The sequence below is a fragment of the Lissotriton helveticus genome, chromosome 1_1 (assembly GCF_964261635.1).
Source record: "Lissotriton helveticus chromosome 1_1, aLisHel1.1, whole genome shotgun sequence".
Classification (NCBI taxonomy): Eukaryota; Metazoa; Chordata; class Amphibia; order Caudata; family Salamandridae; genus Lissotriton; species Lissotriton helveticus.
Genome location: NC_136057.1, coordinates 1,042,451,967 through 1,042,471,442, shown reverse-complemented (window position 1 = coordinate 1,042,471,442; position 19,476 = coordinate 1,042,451,967). Strand labels below are relative to the sequence as shown.

The 19,476-nt window shown below is 49.8% G+C and overlaps 1 protein-coding gene across 1 annotated transcript in view; it reads right to left on the bottom strand.

Annotated features, from left to right (window-relative positions):
• Positions 1-19,476, bottom strand: part of NCAPH2 (non-SMC condensin II complex subunit H2) — a 391,747-nt gene that overhangs the window by 138,976 nt on the left and 233,295 nt on the right. The window contains exons 11-14 of the mRNA XM_078677885.1: positions 16,052-16,123; positions 15,320-15,386; positions 14,310-14,417; positions 4,266-4,319 (exon numbers count right to left, since the gene is read on the bottom strand). Coding sequence (XP_078534011.1) covers positions 4,266-4,319; positions 14,310-14,417; positions 15,320-15,386; positions 16,052-16,123 — 301 coding nt within the window. The remainder of the gene's footprint in view (positions 1-4,265; positions 4,320-14,309; positions 14,418-15,319; positions 15,387-16,051; positions 16,124-19,476) is intronic.

The following is a 19,476-nucleotide window of genomic DNA, read 5'->3' as shown; positions in this document are numbered from 1 at the left end:
AGCGTCGCCGAGTGAGTGCCGCCTTGGAAATTCCAACGCGCAGAACTGATGACATTGCGCGTTCTCTTCGGTGGCGAAGAGATCTAACCAAGGCTCTCCCCATCGCTGAAAGAGGCCTTGCGTCACGTCCGAGTTCAGACGCCATTCGTGATCCATCATGCACCGACGGCTGAGCTCGTCCGCCCTGGCGTTCAGAGAACCTGCCAGGTGTGGAGCCACCAGGGTCACGCCCTGGCGTTCCAGCCATTGCCAGAGGCGCAGAGCCTCCTGGTAAAGGGTTCACGACCCCACCCCGCCCTGTTTGTTGCAGTACCACATGGCGGTGGTGTTGTCCGTGAACACCTGCACTACACTCCCCCGGACAGAGGGGAGGAATGCCTTCAGTGCTAGACGAATCACCCGTAACTCCAACAGGTTGATGTGGAGCGGGGCCTCCGCCGGAGACCAGAGGCCTCGGATCTCCGCCTCTCCCATGTGGCCACCCCAGCCCTGGAGGGACGCGTCCGTCACAACTACGTGCTCCGGTTGGGGAAGGGAGAGGGATATGCCGCTGACCCAATCGCGGTCCGTGAGCCACCACTGTAGCTGTCTCGCAGTGCCCTCCGAGATCAGGACGTGGTTGGACAGGTTGCCCTGATGCTGGGCCCACTGAAACTTCAGGTCCCACTGCAGAGCCCGCATCCGCCACCTGGCGTGATGCACCAGTAGGATGCAGGAGGCCATCAGCCCCAGAAGCCGCAGCGTCAACCTGACCGAGACCCGGGATAACGGCTGAAAGATGGGAATCAGAGCCTGAATATCCCGGACCCGCTGTTCGGGTGGATAAACCCGAAACCGCGCTGAGTCGAGAACCGCTCCGATGAAAAGGAGCTTCTGAGAGGGGCACAGGTGTGACTTTGGCACATTGATGGAGAACCCCAGCCGGTGCAGGAGATCTGCCGTAGTCTGGAGGTGGCTGACGACTGTCTGGGGTGAGCCTGCCTTCAACAACCAGTCGTCGAGGTAGGGGAAGACTGAAACCCCTAACCTGCGCAGATGAGCTGCGACCACCGCCATCACCTTTGTGAACACCCGTGGGGCGCTGGTAAGGCCGAAGGGGAGCACGGTAAACTGAAAGTGCTCGTGGCCAACCGTGAACCGCAGGTAGCGCCGGTGGGCCAGCAGGACGGGGATGTGGAAATAAGCGTCCTGCAAGTCCAACGCTACCATCCAGTCTCCTGGGTCCAGGGCAGCTAGGACCTGAGCCAGTGTCAGCATTTTGAACTTCTCCTTCCGGAGGAAGCCGTTGACGTTCCTTAGGTTCAAGATAGGGCGTAGGCCCCCTTTGCCCTTCTTGGGTACCAGAAAGTAGTGGGAGTAGCAACCACACCCTACTTCTGGCCCAGGAACGCGCTCGATGGCCCCCTTGGCCAAGAGGGCCGTAACTTCCTCCTGCAGAAGTCGCAAATGATCCCCCGATACACGGTGGTTCTGCGGTGGCATGGCTGGAGGGGTCGCCTCGAAGGGGAGGGAGTAGCCCCTTCGGACGATTTGCAGCACCCACCTGTCCGAAGTGACAGTGCGCCAGTGGAGGTGGTGATGGCGAACCCTGCCCCCCACTGGCATCACATGGGCCTGAAAGCACGGACTAGGAGGGTTTAGAGGCGGATGCTGCGGGGGAAGGTGTGGACTGACCTCGCCGTTGTCCCCGACCGCCGGTTCCCACGGCCGCCACCGCGTTGGGTATTACCCTGCAGAGCGTGGCTGGCAGCACGTGTGGGTATACCCCTTCCGTGGCCACGAAAGGAGTGAAAGGCAGCCGATTGCTGGCGTGGGGGCGAGAGGCCCAAGGACTTGGCCGTAGCCCTGGAGCCCTTAAAGCGCTCAAGGTCTGCCTTGTCGCCAAAGAGGCGACGGCCATCAAACGGCATGTCCATCAGTGTGTTTTGGACATCGGCCGAAAAGTTGGCGGACCACAACCAGGCGTGGCGTCTGACCGCCACCGTCGTTGCCATCGCTTTACCTAGTGAGTCGGTGGTATCCAGCCCACACCGGATAGAATATTTGGCTGCATCCCGGCCCTCCACAAGGGCTTGGCCGAGTTTGGCCCATACCTCCAACGGACACTCTGGCAGCACTTCCGCAACCGTATCCCACAGAGAGTGGGTGTAGCGGTCCAAGAGGCATGCGGTATTGGAAGACCGCAGTCCCAGACTAAGGGACGAGAAGATCTTTTTACCGTACTGCTCGTACCTCTTGGATTCCCTGTCCGGCGGCGCCGACGGGAATGCGGTCTGGGAATTGGAGGCCTGGATGACCAAGCTCTCGGGGGTGGGATGGGTGGACAGGAAACATGGGTCGCCCGGGGCTGGGCGGTGGCGTCTTGCCACGTTCCTATCTACAGGCGAACCCGTAGCGGGCTTGGACCAGGTGCCCAGAAGAACGTCGGTCAAGGCCTCATTAAAGGGCAGCAGAGGCTCGGCCGAGCTTGACTGCGGTTTAAGGACCTCAGTGAGGAGATTAGTCCTCACGGCCGCGACGGGGAGCTCAAGGCCCAAGGCCTTGGCAGCCCTCATCAACACCACACTGTAGGTTGCCCCCTCCTCCGAAGCCACGGTAGGAGGGGAGACAAAACCAGTGTCTGGAGAGGTGTCCAGGCCACTGGCCTCCCCAAGGTCTCCTGCCCAGTCCTCATGAGACTGACACTCTCGGGTCAGAGGGTCCTCAGACCCCTCCCATTCCCCTTCATCACCCATCTCCTGATACTCAGGGTTCTCAATCAATGGGGCCTGTTCATAGAAGTGAAACTCCCCAAACGATGTCTGGAGCGGCGCCCATCGGGGCCGTCCCGACGTCGGAACAGGAATGAAGGGGGCATCGGGGATGGCGCCGCCCAAGGGCGGTGCCGGAGTCGACACCTGATGGTACGACGCCGGGGAGGTCGTAAGGTCCACCGGCGACGACCCAGATCCCTAAGAAGGTCTAGCGGGGTCCCGCGGCGCCGGGACCGCTGGACCCTGCGGCGCCGGGCCCGAAGGCTCTGGCGGCGTCGGGATTGTGGAGCCCTGCGGCGCCGGGCCCGAAGGCGTCGGGGCCGAAACACCAGACGGCGTCGGGCCGAAGTCCCCGACCTGCTAGAGGCCCCAAACGGGTCCGCTGGGCCCGAAGGCGCCGCAGAGCCCGTCGGAGGAGAGAGTTTCCTCATGGCCATGAGGAAGCGCTCGATCTCCTCCGGCGTCGCGTCTTGCCCCGGACCGGAGGGTGTGGAGCTGGACGCGGTGCCCGCGACTCTGACGGAGCCGCGTGGGTGGTGTCACCCGAACACCCGGCCGCGTCGGGGGGAGTCCGAAGAGCGATGACGCCTCTTGGACTTCTTGTGCTTATTACCTGACGACGTCGTCGACCCGGAGGAGTGTGGCCTACTCTCGGAACTGTGGTGGCTCCGAGCCCGCGACCTGTCCCTCGACCTCCCGTGGGACCGAGACCTCTCGCGGCGCGGGACCGACTGCCGGAGTTCAGTCGCCTGCGTGACCGCTCCCGCCTGGCTTTCGAAGAGAGGGCTCGGCAGTCGGAGCAGGCCTTGTCGTCGTGGTCGACGCCTAGACAAGTTAGACACAGGTGGTGAGGATCCGTGACCGACATCGTGCGGTCGCAATCCTCGCAGTGCCTAAAGCCAGGCATCCCTACGGCACCGATCGGAGTCGTAAGACTTCGAGAAATGATCAAAATAGTTAGTCAAAAATTGACTAAGGGTTACTGCTTTTTCCAGGTCTGCGCTTGCTGGCGCGGAAAAAAGAACTGACGTCAGCACGCGGAGGCGCCGTCTAAGTACTCCGACGACGTCATCACGACGCCGACGACGGACGCGGAGCCGCAGAAGACGCCTACCGACGCGCAAGGGTACTGCTACGCAAAAGTTTCCGGATCCAGTCTGACGCCTGGGGATATTCTAAGGTAAGGAATCTAATACTAACGTGTCTCTTTCAGATATAAAATACAGCAGGTTTTATCTGTCGAGCATTCAGTTCCACCTGTCATCAAATATCAAATCTCTCTGCTGTGGGAAGACAGTAAAGAAAGCATGACCTTGCCTTCTCCAAGCAAGAATACTCACAAACCATAAAAGTTAGCAATATTCACAGAGAAAAATCAGCCCATATAAAGTAATATAAATGTAAAATGTGATTTGTTTAGCCAAGAGGCTGGAAGACAACAAAGAGTTAGACATGCATTAGAACCATCCGTGGCCATGCAAAAGAGTATAACCCAAGCTTTTAGTTTCTTACCGGCAAAACTGGGCCCTTTCCGTTTGGATTTTAGCATTTCGGATCCATATTGATCTGAAAAAATACCATACAATGTCCAATCAGAAAAGATACTTTGCCAATAAGAGAAGAATCACAAATGTGGAAACTGCAGTTCACAAATTTGATTTCTGGCATTGTAAACTCATGCTTTTATACTTCAGAGGTAGATATATTGTAGACCATTAAACTGGGTAATAGAGTCATTCAAAGTGAAAAGACTGTAGCTTTAAGAGATACAAAACACATGCTACTAAAACCATGGCCACTGGAATTATGCGGCAGTGGAGGGACAAATTAGGCAGCGGGGTTGACTAAATTATGCAGCAAGAAAAAGCTAATTATACAGTGTAATGTGGTACATTTTGTGACGATAGTACTTAATTATTTTGTCACTTTTACACTTGTTAACACTGTCTGGGAAAGGGTGGCACTTCATTTATGCCAGTTTAACAACCAAATCTACCAATAACCAACAGAAAGGTAACTAGTTAACCTTTGAAATGGGCCGTCCACAGAGCAACAACATGCCACTTCGTTTTTGGTAACTTTTTACCAGTTTGTGCTAGAAACAAATTATTTGTGTTAAAGTATGCAGATTATGCAGCAAATAATGGCTTATGTGGCAAATACATAATTATTTTTAAAAAGCCACGGCTGCGTAATTGAATATTCTCTTCCAGGGGATACCCATCAATAGTCATAAGCACTGAATAGTCCCGCCCATGTGCGGGATCCGGAGCAATAGCCAACAATATGCATATATATGCATATATCTGTATATATGCATATATATATATATATATATATATATATATATATATATATATATATATATATATATATATATATATATATATATATATATATATATATATATATATATATATATATATATATATATATATTTCAAACTTAAATCCCAACGACGATAAAAGAATGGAATGTCCAGGCCAACTTCATGCAGATTTACGAGCTTTTTATTGTAGCTTCACTCGACGCGTTTCGAGATAAACTATCTCTTGGTCACGAGCGTGAGTGTCAGTGTGCTGGTGCTTTAAATCTGGTCACATGTGTATAGACATAATAAACAGACTCCCAGGTATATATATATATTTCACAATGCTCCTGGAAACCCAGGAAAAGATGGATCGCACACACCAAAGGAGCTCGTTTCAGCAAGATTACTTTTAATTTAGCATAATCTTTTCATCGGACACTCGGCAAGACAACAAAAAGCCTTGCTTCCAAGGACCGGTTTCGGGATTTTAGCCCTCATCAGCCTGGATAGCTTGATTCCAGTGGCATGGAGAGCACGGGACTCACGTCTGAGCATACCCGTCCCACTCGGGGTGACAAATGCAAACACAGGAGGCTGCCATGTCATCTCGATCTGCTGACCAGGGCGAGCGGCAAGGTGTTCCACCCCAACCTGCCATCCCGGAGGTTGGCAACATGGCTCTTGAGTTCATCCAATACGGACATTTAGGCCTCTCACAGGACTGCATGCAGATTTTAAAAGAGGCCAGAAGAGCTTCTACTAGAAAGTCTTATGCTTTCAAGTGGAAGCGCTTTTTCATGTGGTGTACTGCTGAAGGTCATGACCCTATTCGAGGTCAAGAACAAGTACTGTTGCCATACTTACTTTCTTTGGCCAAAACAGGTTTACAGTATTCTTCCATAAGAGTTACCTGGCAGCAATAACAGCATACAGAAAGTCTCCTACTCGGGTTTCTTTTTTTCAAATGCCAGTTGTGAGGGATTTCCTGGAGGGTCTCAAAAAAGTCTACCTCCCTGTGAGGGCCCCTTCTCATCCCTGGGAGCTGAATGTAGTCTTATCTAAATTAATGGGCCCCCCATTTAAGCCCATTCATAAGGCTTCCCTCCAACACCGGACGTGGAAAACTGCTTTTCTCGTGGCAATCACTTCTGCGCGCAGGGTAAGCGAGATACAGGCCTTATGCTCCACAGAGCCTTATCTCGTTTTTCATGCGAATAGAGTGGTGTTACGTACTCACCCGAGGTTCCTACCTAAGGTGGTCTCGGATTTTCACACAAATCAGTCAGTCACTCTTCCTACTTTTTTTGCCAATCCGGACACTCCAGCTGAGAAAGCTCTGCACTCTTTGGATTTAAAACAGGTGTTGAAGTTCTACCTGGATAAAACTAAGAGTGTACGAAAGTCTGACCAATTGTTTGTGAACTATGGTCCATTGAATACAGGTTTTCCTGCATCCAAAAGGTCCATTTCTAGATGGATAGTGTCATGCATTATGTTATCCTACTAATTGGCACAAAAACGGCTCCCGGATAAGGCGAGAGCTCATTCCACAAGAGGCAAAGCTGCTACAAGACCAATGCTTAAGAATGTACCAATTCATGAAATTTGTAAGGCAGCCACATGGCGGTCGGTTCATACCTTCGCATGCCATTACTTACCTGTCATCCTAGTTCTCTTCCAGGGGTATACTCATCATAGTCATAAGCAACCCTCCCTCCTCCCCGGACGAATACCATGTCTGTAGATGTAAACGTTACCCATGCTGTGATTACACTGTTATACGCCGTCCAAAAGAACTGACCTAACTGTCACTTGTGGTGCATGATGGGAGCCTGGGGGTTCCTGGAGGTCTTAAAGGCACGGCGCCAATTTTTCAGTTGTTACTATGCAGCCTCTCTAGGCTAAACCTGCCTCTATGATCCTACCTGTTTTTACCTTTGAAAATAAAGGTTGTATGTTTCAAAGAAACTCAGGGCAGTTTGCTTCTTTACATATATCATATATGGTGACTTATATATCTTTATTTAGTCAAATGTAAAAGTTTTACATGCAATAATGGCAGTTTTGGAGCCTAGTATGGTGTTTGTCAGGCTGCATACGTATATGCATATTATCTATATTTATGGGCATTATATATATATATATATATATATATATATATATATATATATATATATATATATATATATATATGCATATTGTTGGCTATTGCTCCGGGATCCCGCACGTGGGCGGGACTATTCAGTGCTTATGACTATGATGAGTATACACCTGGAAGAGAACTAGGATTACAGGTAAGTAACGAATAGTTTTCTTACCTGTCGGTGTAGTTTTGCAGCTTGAAGATCTTTCTGGATTCACTATGCTGTGCATTATTCCGCGGTCTTGTGGTTGGGTCCGGATTCGTAGTCTTTTCTTTGTTTTTTTTTTTTTTCTCTTTGCCCAGGTGGGCGTCGGCGTCACACCCCCTTTGGGTGTATTTCCGGTGACGTCGGCATGCTTCCTGCGGAAGCTCCCACTCTTGGGCGCCATCTTCGGGTTCTTTTTTTCCGTGTTTCTTTCGTTTCCGAAGTAATGGCAATGTTCTTCTTAGTTTGTATTTACCGCTTTGTATTTTCAAAGTCTATTCTTTAGTTAACCACCTCTTCTCTCTCCAGCCTCATCTTTCTGGCGGAGGCGGGTGGGTTCGCTAGTGAATCCAGAAAGATCTTCAAGCTGCAAAACTACACCGACAGGTAAGAAAACTATTCGTTTTGCAGCGTGAATCTTTCTGGATTCACTATGCTGTGCATAGATTTTGTAGCGGTTTCTCATCTCTGTGGCGGCTGGGTGGAAGATGAGCGTTGGGTGTTGAATATGTGCTGTAGCACCTTCTGTCCCACTTGAGCTTCCTTGTTCATTTGTATGTCCACACAGTAGTGCTTCGTGAACGTGTGCACCGAAGCCCATGTTGCCGCCAGGCATATGTCCTCTATGGGTGTGTTAGCCAGGAAGGCTATTGTAGCGCCCTTCTTCCTGGTGGAGTGGGCACGTGTCCCCTCAGCCAGTTCCTGTCCTGCCCGTTTGTGGCAGAGTTGGATTGTTTGTGCGATCCATCGTGCAATGGTCCTTTTGGTTACTGCTTTGCCCATGAAGCTGTTTGCGAAGGACACAAAAAACTGTTTCGTTTTCCTGTGCCCCTTTGTCCTTTCAATGTAGTGCATGACTGCCCTTCTGGCGTCCAGGGTGTGCAGAGCTCTCTCTGCGCTGGTTGTGGGTTTTTGGAAAAAACTCGGTATCTGTATAGACTGGTTCATGTGAAAATTGGATACCACCTTCGGCATGAAGTGTGGGTCAGTCCTCATCACAACTCTATCGTTGTGTATTTGTATGTATGGTTCTTGTAGCGTCAGCGCTTGAAGCTCGCTTACTCTGCGTAAGGACGTTATCGCAACCAGGAAGGCTGTTTTCATAGTTAGCATCTTTAGGGAGGCCTTGTGAAGTGGTTCAAAGGGCTCTTTCATGAGTTCCGTTAGGACTGTGTTCAAGTTCCATGCAGGTGGCGGCACCCGCTTGGGTGGTGCGATCCTTTTCGCTCCTTCTAGGAATCTCTTCACCACCTGTGATGTGAAGAAGCTCCTGCACGTTTCTCCCCTTGTGTAGGCTACTATCGCTGCCAAGTGAACTCTTAACGAGGATGAGCTAAGGTTCTTCTCCAGTAAGTGCGTCAGGTACCTTAGCACTGTGGAGTCCCTCTTCATCTTATTGTGGAGTCTTTCCTGTCTGCACCATATTGTGAATCTTTTCCATTTCGCAACGTAGCACTTTCGAGTGCTGGGCCTTCGTGCCTCCCGAAGTACCCTCAGGGTGCTTTCTGGTAGTCTCAAATGTGCGAACTCTATGTCCTCAGGAGCCACGCTACTAGGCTCATGCTCTCTGGCTCTGGATGCAGTACCTCTCCGTTCTGCATGGACAGTAGATCTTTCCTCCTGCTGAATCTGTGGGGTGCACACTGTGTCATCTCCATGATCTGCGAGTACCAGGTCTGCCTCGCCCACTGCGGTGCGACCAGTATCAGTGTCATGTTGCTCGCTCTGCACTTGCTCAGTACTCTGTGCATCAGTGGTATCGGGGGAAAGGCGTAGGCAAATGTCCTTGACCAATCTATCCATAGGGCATTCCCCAGTGTCCCCTCCTCGGGCTGCCTGGATGCGAAGTTTTGGCATTTTGCATTCTGGCGTGTGGCAAACAGGTCCACCGATGGTGTCCCCCACCTGTCGAACAGGTATCTTGTCTCCTGAGCATTGAGCTCCCACTCGTGGGATGCCGATGTCTGCCTGCTGAGCCAATCGGCTTGTATGTTGTCCTTCCCTGGTAGGTGTATGGCTAGCAGGTCTATCTTGAGAGGGATGGCCCATCTCCATATCTCCTGCGCCAGCGTTGAAAGCGGTGCGGACTGTGTGCCCCCCTGCTTGTTGATGTAGAACATCGCAGTGGTGTTGTCTGTTTGTATCAATACCTTGTGCTTGTACAGTCTTGTTTGAAAGGCCTTCAGTGCAAGGAAGATTGTCTTCAATTCTAAGTAATTGATGTGCTTTGTGGCATCCGTCGGTGTCCACAGTCCCCTCACCTTGAGCTCCTCCATGTGAGCGCCCCATCCCTTCAGGGATGCGTCTGTGGTGATGGTCACTGTTGGCGTTGGGGGCGTTAGAGGCTTTCCCCTTGCTATGTTCTCCATGGTCCACCATGTCATCTCCTTCTGCACTGCGTGCGTTACAACCACTAGATCCTCCCAACTGCCTGTAGCTTGTGACCATTGCTCCTGTAGCCATTCTTGAATGGGTCTCATGTGGAGTCGTACATTCGGTACCAGGTGGATGCATGATGCCATCATCCCCATGATCTTGCTCGCCGTCCTCACTGTCCGAGCTTGTCCCTTCCGGTAGAGGCGAGTTTCCTTCACCAGCGCCCTCGCCCTCTTCTCGCTGGGGAACACCTTGCCCTGTAAGGTGTTGATCTGTGCTCCCAGGAAGATCTTCACTTGTTCCGGCTCCATTGATGATTTCTTCCAATGGATGGAGAACCCCAGGTTTATGAGCGTGCTGGTCACTGTATGTGCGTGCAGCTTGCATTTCTGGTATGAGTTTGCTTTCACCAGCCAGTCGTCCAGGTAAGGGTATACATGTATTCCCTGCCTTCTTAGGTGCGCTGCGACTGCTGCGAGGCACTTTGTGAAAACTCTTGGTGCCGATTTTAGACCGAAGGCCAGTGTCGTGAACTGGTAGTGGCTTTCTCCGACGGTGAACCTGAGCATGTGCTTGTGCTTCCTGTTCATTGGGATGTGCAGGTATGCGTCTTTGAGGTCTATAGTGACCATGAAGTCCCCGGTCTGCAACTGTGGGAGCACCTCTTGCAGGGAGGTCATTTTGAATTTTTGCGTTCTTATGAATTTGTTCACGAACCGTAAATCGAGAATGGGCCTCATTGTCTCGTCTACTTTTGGTACCAGGAAGTATGTTGAGTATACTCCTGTGTTTCTTTCCTTGAAGGGTACCCTTTCTATGGCCTGCTTCTGCAGGAGTTCTTTTGCTTCTTCCTGAAGGCACTGCAGCTGCTTGCTTGCTAGCGGCTTTCTTCTTGGTTTTCTGCTTGTTGGCCTCGCCTCCAACTCTATGCAGTATCCGAATTGGATAATGTTGAGGATCCATTTGTCTGATGTGATTCCTCTCCACTCCTGGAGGTGGAATCTTAATCTTCCTCCCACTGGTGTCCTGTGGTCGTAGGTGTCTAGTTTGTCTTGACCCATCTGTACGTGCTGCCCCCTGGGATCTTTTTTGTGGGTGGGCACACGGATTTTTTTGAAGTCACTTGGAGGTGGGCTGCTGGCCCCCTCTTCTATTTTGTCCCCGTCCATTTCTCCCTCGAAAGGACTGGCCTCTTTGTTGGTACTGCCAGGGCTGTTTCTGATGGCCCTGCTGACCCTGCGAGTCTGCCTGGTGCGTTTGCTGGAAAGCCTGGTGTGATGTACCTGGCTGGTTTCCGCCTCTTCCGCCGGGCCTCCGTGACGGGGTGCCCCTCTTGTTCCCTCTGAACTGCAATGCTCCCATGGATCTTGCTGTTTCGTTATCCTTCTTAAGTTGGCTGAGTTGCTCATCAACTGTTTGTCCGAAAAGCGTACTGCCGTTGAATGGTGTGTTCAGGATGCTGTGTTGCACCTCCGGTTTGAAACCGGATATCCTGAGCCAGGCGTGTCTCCTTTCCGTGACGCCCATCATCATGAGCCTGCTGGCGGTGTCTGCCCCATCCAGGGCCGTCTTAAGGCAAGAATTTGCAGCATTCTTCCCCTCTTCAATTAGCTTTTCGGCTTTCTGCTTGGCATCCTGGGGCAAGTCCTTCACCAACTGCCCCAGTCCCTCCATGATTTGGTACATGTGTCTGTTTACCAGGGCGTTGGAATTAGCCATGCGCCAGTGGGTCGCGGCATTCCGTTCGATCCTTCTGCCCACCAGATCCATCCTTTTGCTCTCTTTATCCGGTGGCGGGCCCGAGGTAGTGGGTACGTTAGCCCTCCTCCTTGCTGTGGCCGTGATAATGGAGTCTGCGGAGACCGTGCCCTGAATGTAGGCCGGGTCCTTTGCGGCATGCTTGTACTTCTTCTCAGTTCTGGGAGTTACTGCCTTGTATGTTGCGGGCTCCCTGAAAGCTTCCTTCCCCTGAGCCAAGACGCTCTCGAGCATCGGGAGGAACTGGCTCCTCGTTTGTGTTGGGAGCAATGTTTCCAGAAGGAAGTCTGCTTTCTGCTTCTCTTCGTCGAGCTTGAGCTTGAAAGCTGCTGCGGCAGATTGTATCACCGCGTTGTAGGCCCCGATGTCGTCCGGCGGCGAGGGCCTCGAGGGGTAGGTGTCGACCACCTCCTCCGGGCTGTCGGTGTCGACATCGATGTAATCTACCTCCTGAAGGTCATAGGGCGCCGACTCTGTGTCTGTCCTGCCCTCATCTTCCTCCCCATAGCTGTAGCTCTCGTGGGGATTCTCGTACTCCTCCTGGTCGTCGAACACCTCGACGTCCTGGTCTTGCTCGGTGACTTCGGCGACCTCTTCTTCTTCCTCCTCGACCGCCTCCAGCACTGGTGGCTTGGTCTTGTGAGGGATCGTGAAGGCCTTCATCCTTGCGTCGAAATCTTTTTTCCGCTGCATGAAGTTCTCCATTTCTGCCTCGAGGCGCCTTCTTTTCTTTTCCATCTCGGCCGCGTGTTCCGCGTCGGATGGTTCCGCCGCTCTCTTCGACGGATGGCTCGTCGCCGTGCCTCTCGGAGTCGAAGTTTTCGACGTCGAACCGGATATCGGGTCTCTGGTCGTCGTCGACAGTTTCGGGTCTTTCTCCCTCGTCGATCGATCCTTTTCGGGGACGATTTTCGACGTCTTCTGCTGATCAGCAGCTCTCGGCGCCGGGGACTCCTTCTCTGAGGATCCGCTGGGCCTGGGAGTAGTCGCGGACGCCGCCTTTTTTGGCGTCGGCGCTTTCGGGGTCTTGCCCTCGATTTTTCGAGACTCAGAGTCTCTCGGGTTCTTGGGGGCCGAAGAGTCTCCTACCTTGTCAGAAGTCTTCGTGTAATCGGTCTCTACGACCGTGTAGCTGTCGTCTTCGGCGGCAGCGTTGTCTTCTTCCTCGGAGGACATCCCCAGCTCGTAGAGCGACGGGGTCGGGGCCTTCCCCTGCAGGGCGGCGTGTGCTACCCTCTGCCTCTCTCTCACACGAAGGGTCTTCGGGGTGAAGGCGGAACAGGCGTTGCAGTCTCCGCTTTCGTGGTCCACCGGTAGGCAAAGGTTGCATACCGGGTGCTGGTCCTTCTGCGCGTACTTGTGGTGGCAGTTACGGCAGAACTTGAACGGCGTGTTGTCCATCCTCGAGCGTCCAGGGCCTCTCTGGTCGCGTGTTCGTCGACGGTCGTCGAAGATCTGGATGGAAAACGCCTTATCTTTGCTTGTCTTTCGTCGGTGAAGTCCCCTGGAGTCTTCAGATGACTTCTCCTCGTCTTTTCTGTATTTTCTTTCTTCTTTCTCCAAAAATGTCTGGAGCCCAAACGGGAACGATCCAGACCCGACCGCGGAAAAAAAGAATCTGAAGATGGCGCCCAAGAGTGGGAGCTTCCGCAGGAAGCATGCCGACGTCACCGGAAATACACCCAAAGGGGGTGTGACGCCGACGCCCACCTGGGCAAAGAGAAAAAAAAAAAAAACAAAGAAAAGACTACGAATCCGGACCCAACCACAAGACCGCGGAATAATGCACAGCATAGTGAATCCAGAAAGATTCACGCTGCAAAACTAATCCATCCCATTGGCCTGACTACAACACATTATACCAAGGACACTCCCTCAGGTTTAATTCCAGCAGCCAATGAAGGAGGTGTAAAGTAGGCTCACTTGGGTGGAATATGAAATGATAGCTATTTTTTGCAATATTGGCCATGTAGTAAAGAAATGGGGATAGCAGGGCATTTAATTTTCTTGACCAATCAGCAAGTAATGAGTTTATGTGGCAGTCCAACACCTGTGCCCAACTTAAATTAGCAGTACATCAAAAAATAATAATGAAGGTTTGAGAAGGAGACTGAAAGAAACAATTGATGAGGTGTCTCCACAGTCTGGATTCAGAGATTGCTTTAAATAGGTTTGGACAATACTACTGCTGTAGACAAACTCTAATTCACAGAATGCCTCTGTCTTTCACTCTGTAGGAGACAGATTTAGGACTCCAGCTGGTGTAAGAATAAACAAACCACTTGATTTCTGTAGGTTTAGCAGATATTCGGGACTAGCAGTCGCTCATAAGTAAGCTGTTTCTTTGTATGTCTCCATTTTATGTCTCGTTTTAGTCCTCCAAGCACTGCCCAGAAATCAGGGTGCTTTGAGTGTTTACCTCAGTATAAATCATTTTTATGCTTTTTTTTAGTTGGGATCAGGAGTGCCTTTAGACATCTCAACCTAGACTAGGATATTTAAGTGTGTTTGTGCGACAGTCACGGTAGAAGATAGCTTTTGGCCTCTTAGATTGCCTGGTCTCAGCAGATGATTCAAGATACTTTTTGACTCTCAGTTTGGGCTTGGAGATCACATAGCTCTTAGTATGAGTTAGACCATCACAAAGTGTCTCAATCTGGGTTTTGACATTATTCTGACTTTGTGTATGGGTTATGTGTTATGAGCAGATCAATACACAGGAGTTTACGTCACAGTGCAGGAGAGGTGTAACATGTTACTCACCAGTGGCACTGAACCAGGCCATGAAATCCTGTATTTTGTTGGGACCCCTCCGCTTTCTCTTATTTCCAGGAGTGTCTTGCACACTCCGCGGCAAAACAATGTGCTTTCCTTAAACGATAAAAGAAATGAAGCAAAAAAGATTGTTTATATGCAGTGGAAGATCACTGGGAAAGAAAAGCAAAGGGCGATGCAGGAAAAAGAACATTAGCCAAGCTATATATGGCATCTCAGGCGGAGTCCATACATACCAGACATCTGGGATGGTAAATCTGCTCCTAGAGATGACACCCTCATTTTAGGGAACCAGAGACTATACTGTTAAGTAGCCTCTGACACACAATAAATGACCTAGTTTTCGAACTTTCAAGGAGGAATCTCCTGTTGTCAGAGCAAGAGGAGGACTTTTTATGACCGTTGCTAACAAAATGGATCTTCAAGCCTCGACTTGCGGCAAGAAACACCAGTCTTGCCTGGGAATGAGTGCCCAGCCAGAAAATGAATAAGAAACTGCATAATGATACTTAGAAACTTTCACATTGTTTGAATATTATGGAATCAAAAGGTCCACTACTGAATGATCTCAAACACCAGGCTTGGAATAGAAAGTATTTGTCAGAAAGGTGAAGGACAAGCCAGAGCCAGACAAGGATATAGTGCCCATAGCACCAGCAGGAACCTGAGATTGGGAGACTTCACTACATGCAATGGCATGGTTAAGCCCCTTTTGGGAATACTGGAGTGGAAAAGGTAACTGCTTTGCAACAAGGTGTAAGCAGTTAATCATTTCAGAAAGTCCATGGCTAGAGAAGGCCAGCTTGCACCAGCCCTACTCAGTGGTGAAAAAGTGCATTGACAAGAGGGTGAAAACTTTTGGGATTTTGTTTTGATAAACAACATAGAAACAAGACAATCCACGGCTGGGAGATTAATAACATTGATGAATTACCAGGAGTATAAGGAAAGATTAGACTTTAAGTACCATAGCGGTCAGCTCATCCTTATCTCGTTACCTTTCTTGAAGGGTTTATCTTCAGTGGTGCTGAAAGGGTCCAGACTGTGCCATGGATCCAGAGTTTCCTTGAATTGCAAATGCAAAAGGTTACCGAAGCAAAACACTGATAAAGACACAGGAGACAGCTTCTCACTGTAAGAAATCATGTTGTTGCATACTAAGAATTTTATGCAGCAGAAGCACCTGTGTGCAACGATATAATCCAACAAGTGAAGGATGCAAAAGGACAGTTTGTGGATAAACTGGCAGTGGCAAAACGGTTTCACTTCATAAAATGATCCATATAGCATGCATTTGAAATGCAAGTCTATTGCTTCACATAGCGAGTCATGGATAACACCAAACGTATCACAAAGGTTAATCAAACATCACAACTAGCCTTTGGGTTACTCAGCTCAAGTATTAAACATTTGTATTACATCAAAGTTACATAGTTCTAACTGGCTCAGAGGAGATAGATTAGATAGGCCCACACCTAACAAAATAGAGCTATCTATCAATGTACAAATATCTTACAGGGCTGTACCTTGCAAGATTTATCCTTCAGAGTAAACAAGTGTTCCCACCTTGGACACTTACAGCAAAATCATACTTTAGTTCACACAGATCTCACAGGTTCAGGCCTATCCAACGTTGGGGGATTTACATAGTTAACAAGTAAACTCTGCCTGATATAACTGAGGGAGGGATGTGTGCTCGAAGGATTTTGCAGCATGGGTCCTCACCTTACCTGCACTATAATGCTGCGATCTGGTGCTCTCTGCTTGTCCCGCAGGGCGTACACCCGCTCCTCTGGCACAGCCTAGCAGAGAAAAAGAAAACAATTGTTAACAGTTTGAGAACATAGACGACAAGTGATGCAGGAAATGCCATTCAATACTGTTCTTCTGGAGCCCCATTGTAGACATATGCAGTCATACAGGACAACCTTTGCACCAACTACCAGATGCATAAAAGCAAAAAACATTTACACCAATCGGTGCAATAACAGCATATTTGTACTGCCTGATCGGACTAGAAGTATTTCAGTACTGCTCATGGAAGTGTTGGTGGAAGATGGCCATGCACTGGTGCAAATGTAAGTACTCTAGGTTCTGAAGGACCTAACAAAACATGAAATAAGGCTGATATGTGCTTGGGAAATGCAAAGCTGTAGTTACAAAGAACCCAACTACACATAAGAAAAGAAACCAAGGCACTCTGAAGCTGCAGGAGTAAGAGGAGCAGCACAAGAACCCTTCACACAAATGATCATATTAATGTCTGGTTCACAATTATTTTGCTATAAATGTAAATATTTCATCTCACTGTGATGTTAGATGGTCACATTGTACATACATCAGGGTATAACAAAATCACAGATTTCCCAGAAAAAAATGGCCTCTAATCTAGAGTAACCCTTTCTAAAACAAGAGTAGACCGCAGACTTCTTGTTGTCCCTCTGTCCCAAGAATCTATCAGGACTCACCAGAAAACTGAATGTGTGGTATTTACCACCTCGCGTGCATCACTACCTTCAGCACACATCAATGACAGGGCACTATGTACATAAAATGTACAAAATCTAATTTTCAACATCTCGGAGCTGCTGCCAGTTTGTATAACAAAGTCATTTTTATATGACCTTAAATTAGAAAGGTTGCAATTGAAAGCATAGGTGCTAAATAGTTATGGATGGTATTTCCTTAGTGAGATCTGCATTTCTGCAGCCTTTGATTGAAACTTTATTCAAGGATGAAATCATGCAAACTACTGGGGTCCGAGGTAACTGAATGACCATCAATGAAACCTCTCTACATCACACAGTACAAAAGTAGTTTCCCTTTTTACTTAATTCACAGAGAGATTGGCATGGTTAATGTTTCCAAAAAGATGAACATTCAAGCACATGCCAAAATCTGTGCGATAAACTGTAAGAAAGTGCCCTCTTTTTGCATGGTTGCCCCCACTTTTTGCTAAACTGCTGATTTGCTTTAACTGAGTGTGCCCTGGGTTCTTGCCAAACAGGCACCCCGGGACTATGTTCTGGATTGAAAACGAAACCCAATTGGCACTCTGGCCACAGGTCAGTCCCTTGGAAATGGTACCACAGGTACGGTAGCCAGGGAAGGCCTCTAAGGGCTGCAGCACTTATTGCGCCACCCTTAGAGGCCATGTACCTACACATACACACACACACACACACACACACACACACAAACCTCCTTTGCAGGCTGTGTGTTTTGGTGCAGAACAAAGTGAAGAGTCAACATGGCACACATCCCTGTGGCCATGCCTATAAACCACTGTCCTGCCATAGGTCAGCCACCCCTCTAGTTGGGTGCAGTTTACCAGTGGTGAGGGTACAGGTGAATGAGCCCTGTACCCCTACAGTGACTAAGCCAATTCATAGCCATTGTAAGTGCAGTAATGCCATTAAGAGGATATGGTGCTGGGAGGTTGTCATTACGAACTCCCCAGCATCATAATGGCTTTATTGAAAACTGTGAAGTTTGGCATTAAACTTCTCAGCACATTAAAACCACCCTGATGCCAGTGTGGGCTTTAAAGAAAAATGCACATAGACAGCGTCTTAGAGATGCCCTCTGAAAAACGACCTAAGTCTAGTGTCGCCAACTGCCACCACCAGACATGTTTCTGGATCCATGGGTTGAGAGCCTGCTGTTCTCCGGGGTCTGAAACAATGGACTTCCAGGTTCGAGGTTTCAAGCCTCCTCCCCCAGGATGGGCAGGATCCATGAAGGGGAAGCTTAAAAGGCTTACCGTCTTTGTGAGCTTCCCCAGGCCTTTTGCTGCTTCCAGCAACTGGCCCCCACCGGTTCTGACCCCCACTTTTGGGTGGGAGAATCAGCGGGGAAAACCGCGTGAGGAAGGGAGGTGTGCACACCTTTGCCAACCCCACCCCCTCAGGTGGGGAGGCGAGGTGCAGCACAACTTGCAGATGGGGGGACCCAGCCAACCAGGGTGAGGCATATGCCCCCTCTCCTTGGAGGGTGGCATAATAGGGGTGTACCCACCCCAAGGAAGGAACCCATTGGTCCCAACCTTTACCTACCTGTAACACCCCTAAATATAGTATTTAGGGGCACCACTGATCCTTGCCTCAGACAAGAATCGACACTAAGAAGAGAAGAAGAACCGAAGAAGCAGTGCTAAAGCTAAGAAGAGAAGGACGCCAACTGACATGGCCCCATTCCTACCAGCCTTTCCCCACCTCGAACCTGCAGAAGCGAAATCCTGGTGTGTCCTGCAGCCAGCAACCTCAAGAACCCCGAAGACCTTCACTGCCTTCCACAAGAAAGACTGTCTCCCGTGATCACCGTATTCGCTCACCCACAGACTCTGACCCTGGCCAAATCCAAGAGTCTGCACCACTCTGCACCCGACGCCAACGGCCTGAGTTCGAGTGGCCCAACACCACAAGGAGGTCCCCCCAGCGATATTGACCTGAGAGCTGGTGATCTCTGACCTGCCTGGAGTCTCCCAGCGAAGCCTGCAGCATCTTTCTGGGCACCAGACACCAAACCAGCACCCGGCCGCCCCTGCAGGTGTACTTTGGGTGCTAAATTGGGTCCCCCCTTTTCCCTGAGCTAAACCCCAGTAGCTTTGCTCCCACAACCTTGTGGCCTGCTCGTGAGCAGCCACCAACCAGAGGCCCCCTATCACCCATTTGATAACATTGGGCCTCAGCACTCTGCACCCGGCCGCCCTGGTGCCGCTGAGGGTATTCTGAGAGTGCATCCTAGATCCTGGGAGAGCCCTGGTTCTAACCCCACAATACCAACTACCACAACAAAGTACGCACCTGTTAACCGATAACTTCATTTCTCTCCATAGGAATACATTGACTGTTTTCCCTTGTAAAAATGTTCCAAGTGTGGAGTTGATTTTGTATTGAACTTTGAGAAAAAAAACTGCAAAGAACTAAAAATTGCTTACTTACCTTTTCTCTAGGAACTGTCCCAGTGTGATATCTAGGTGTATCACACGGAGTACAAAAAGTAATCCAGAAAGTAATCTGCACACTAATTCAAAGTCATCTGACTAATTTCAACAGTAATGAAAAGATTTACAAACCTGTAACAAAGTCATTATCATTCAGCTTGTTTGTATTGTTCAACCTACCTTGAAAATTATCAAATACACTTACCTGTG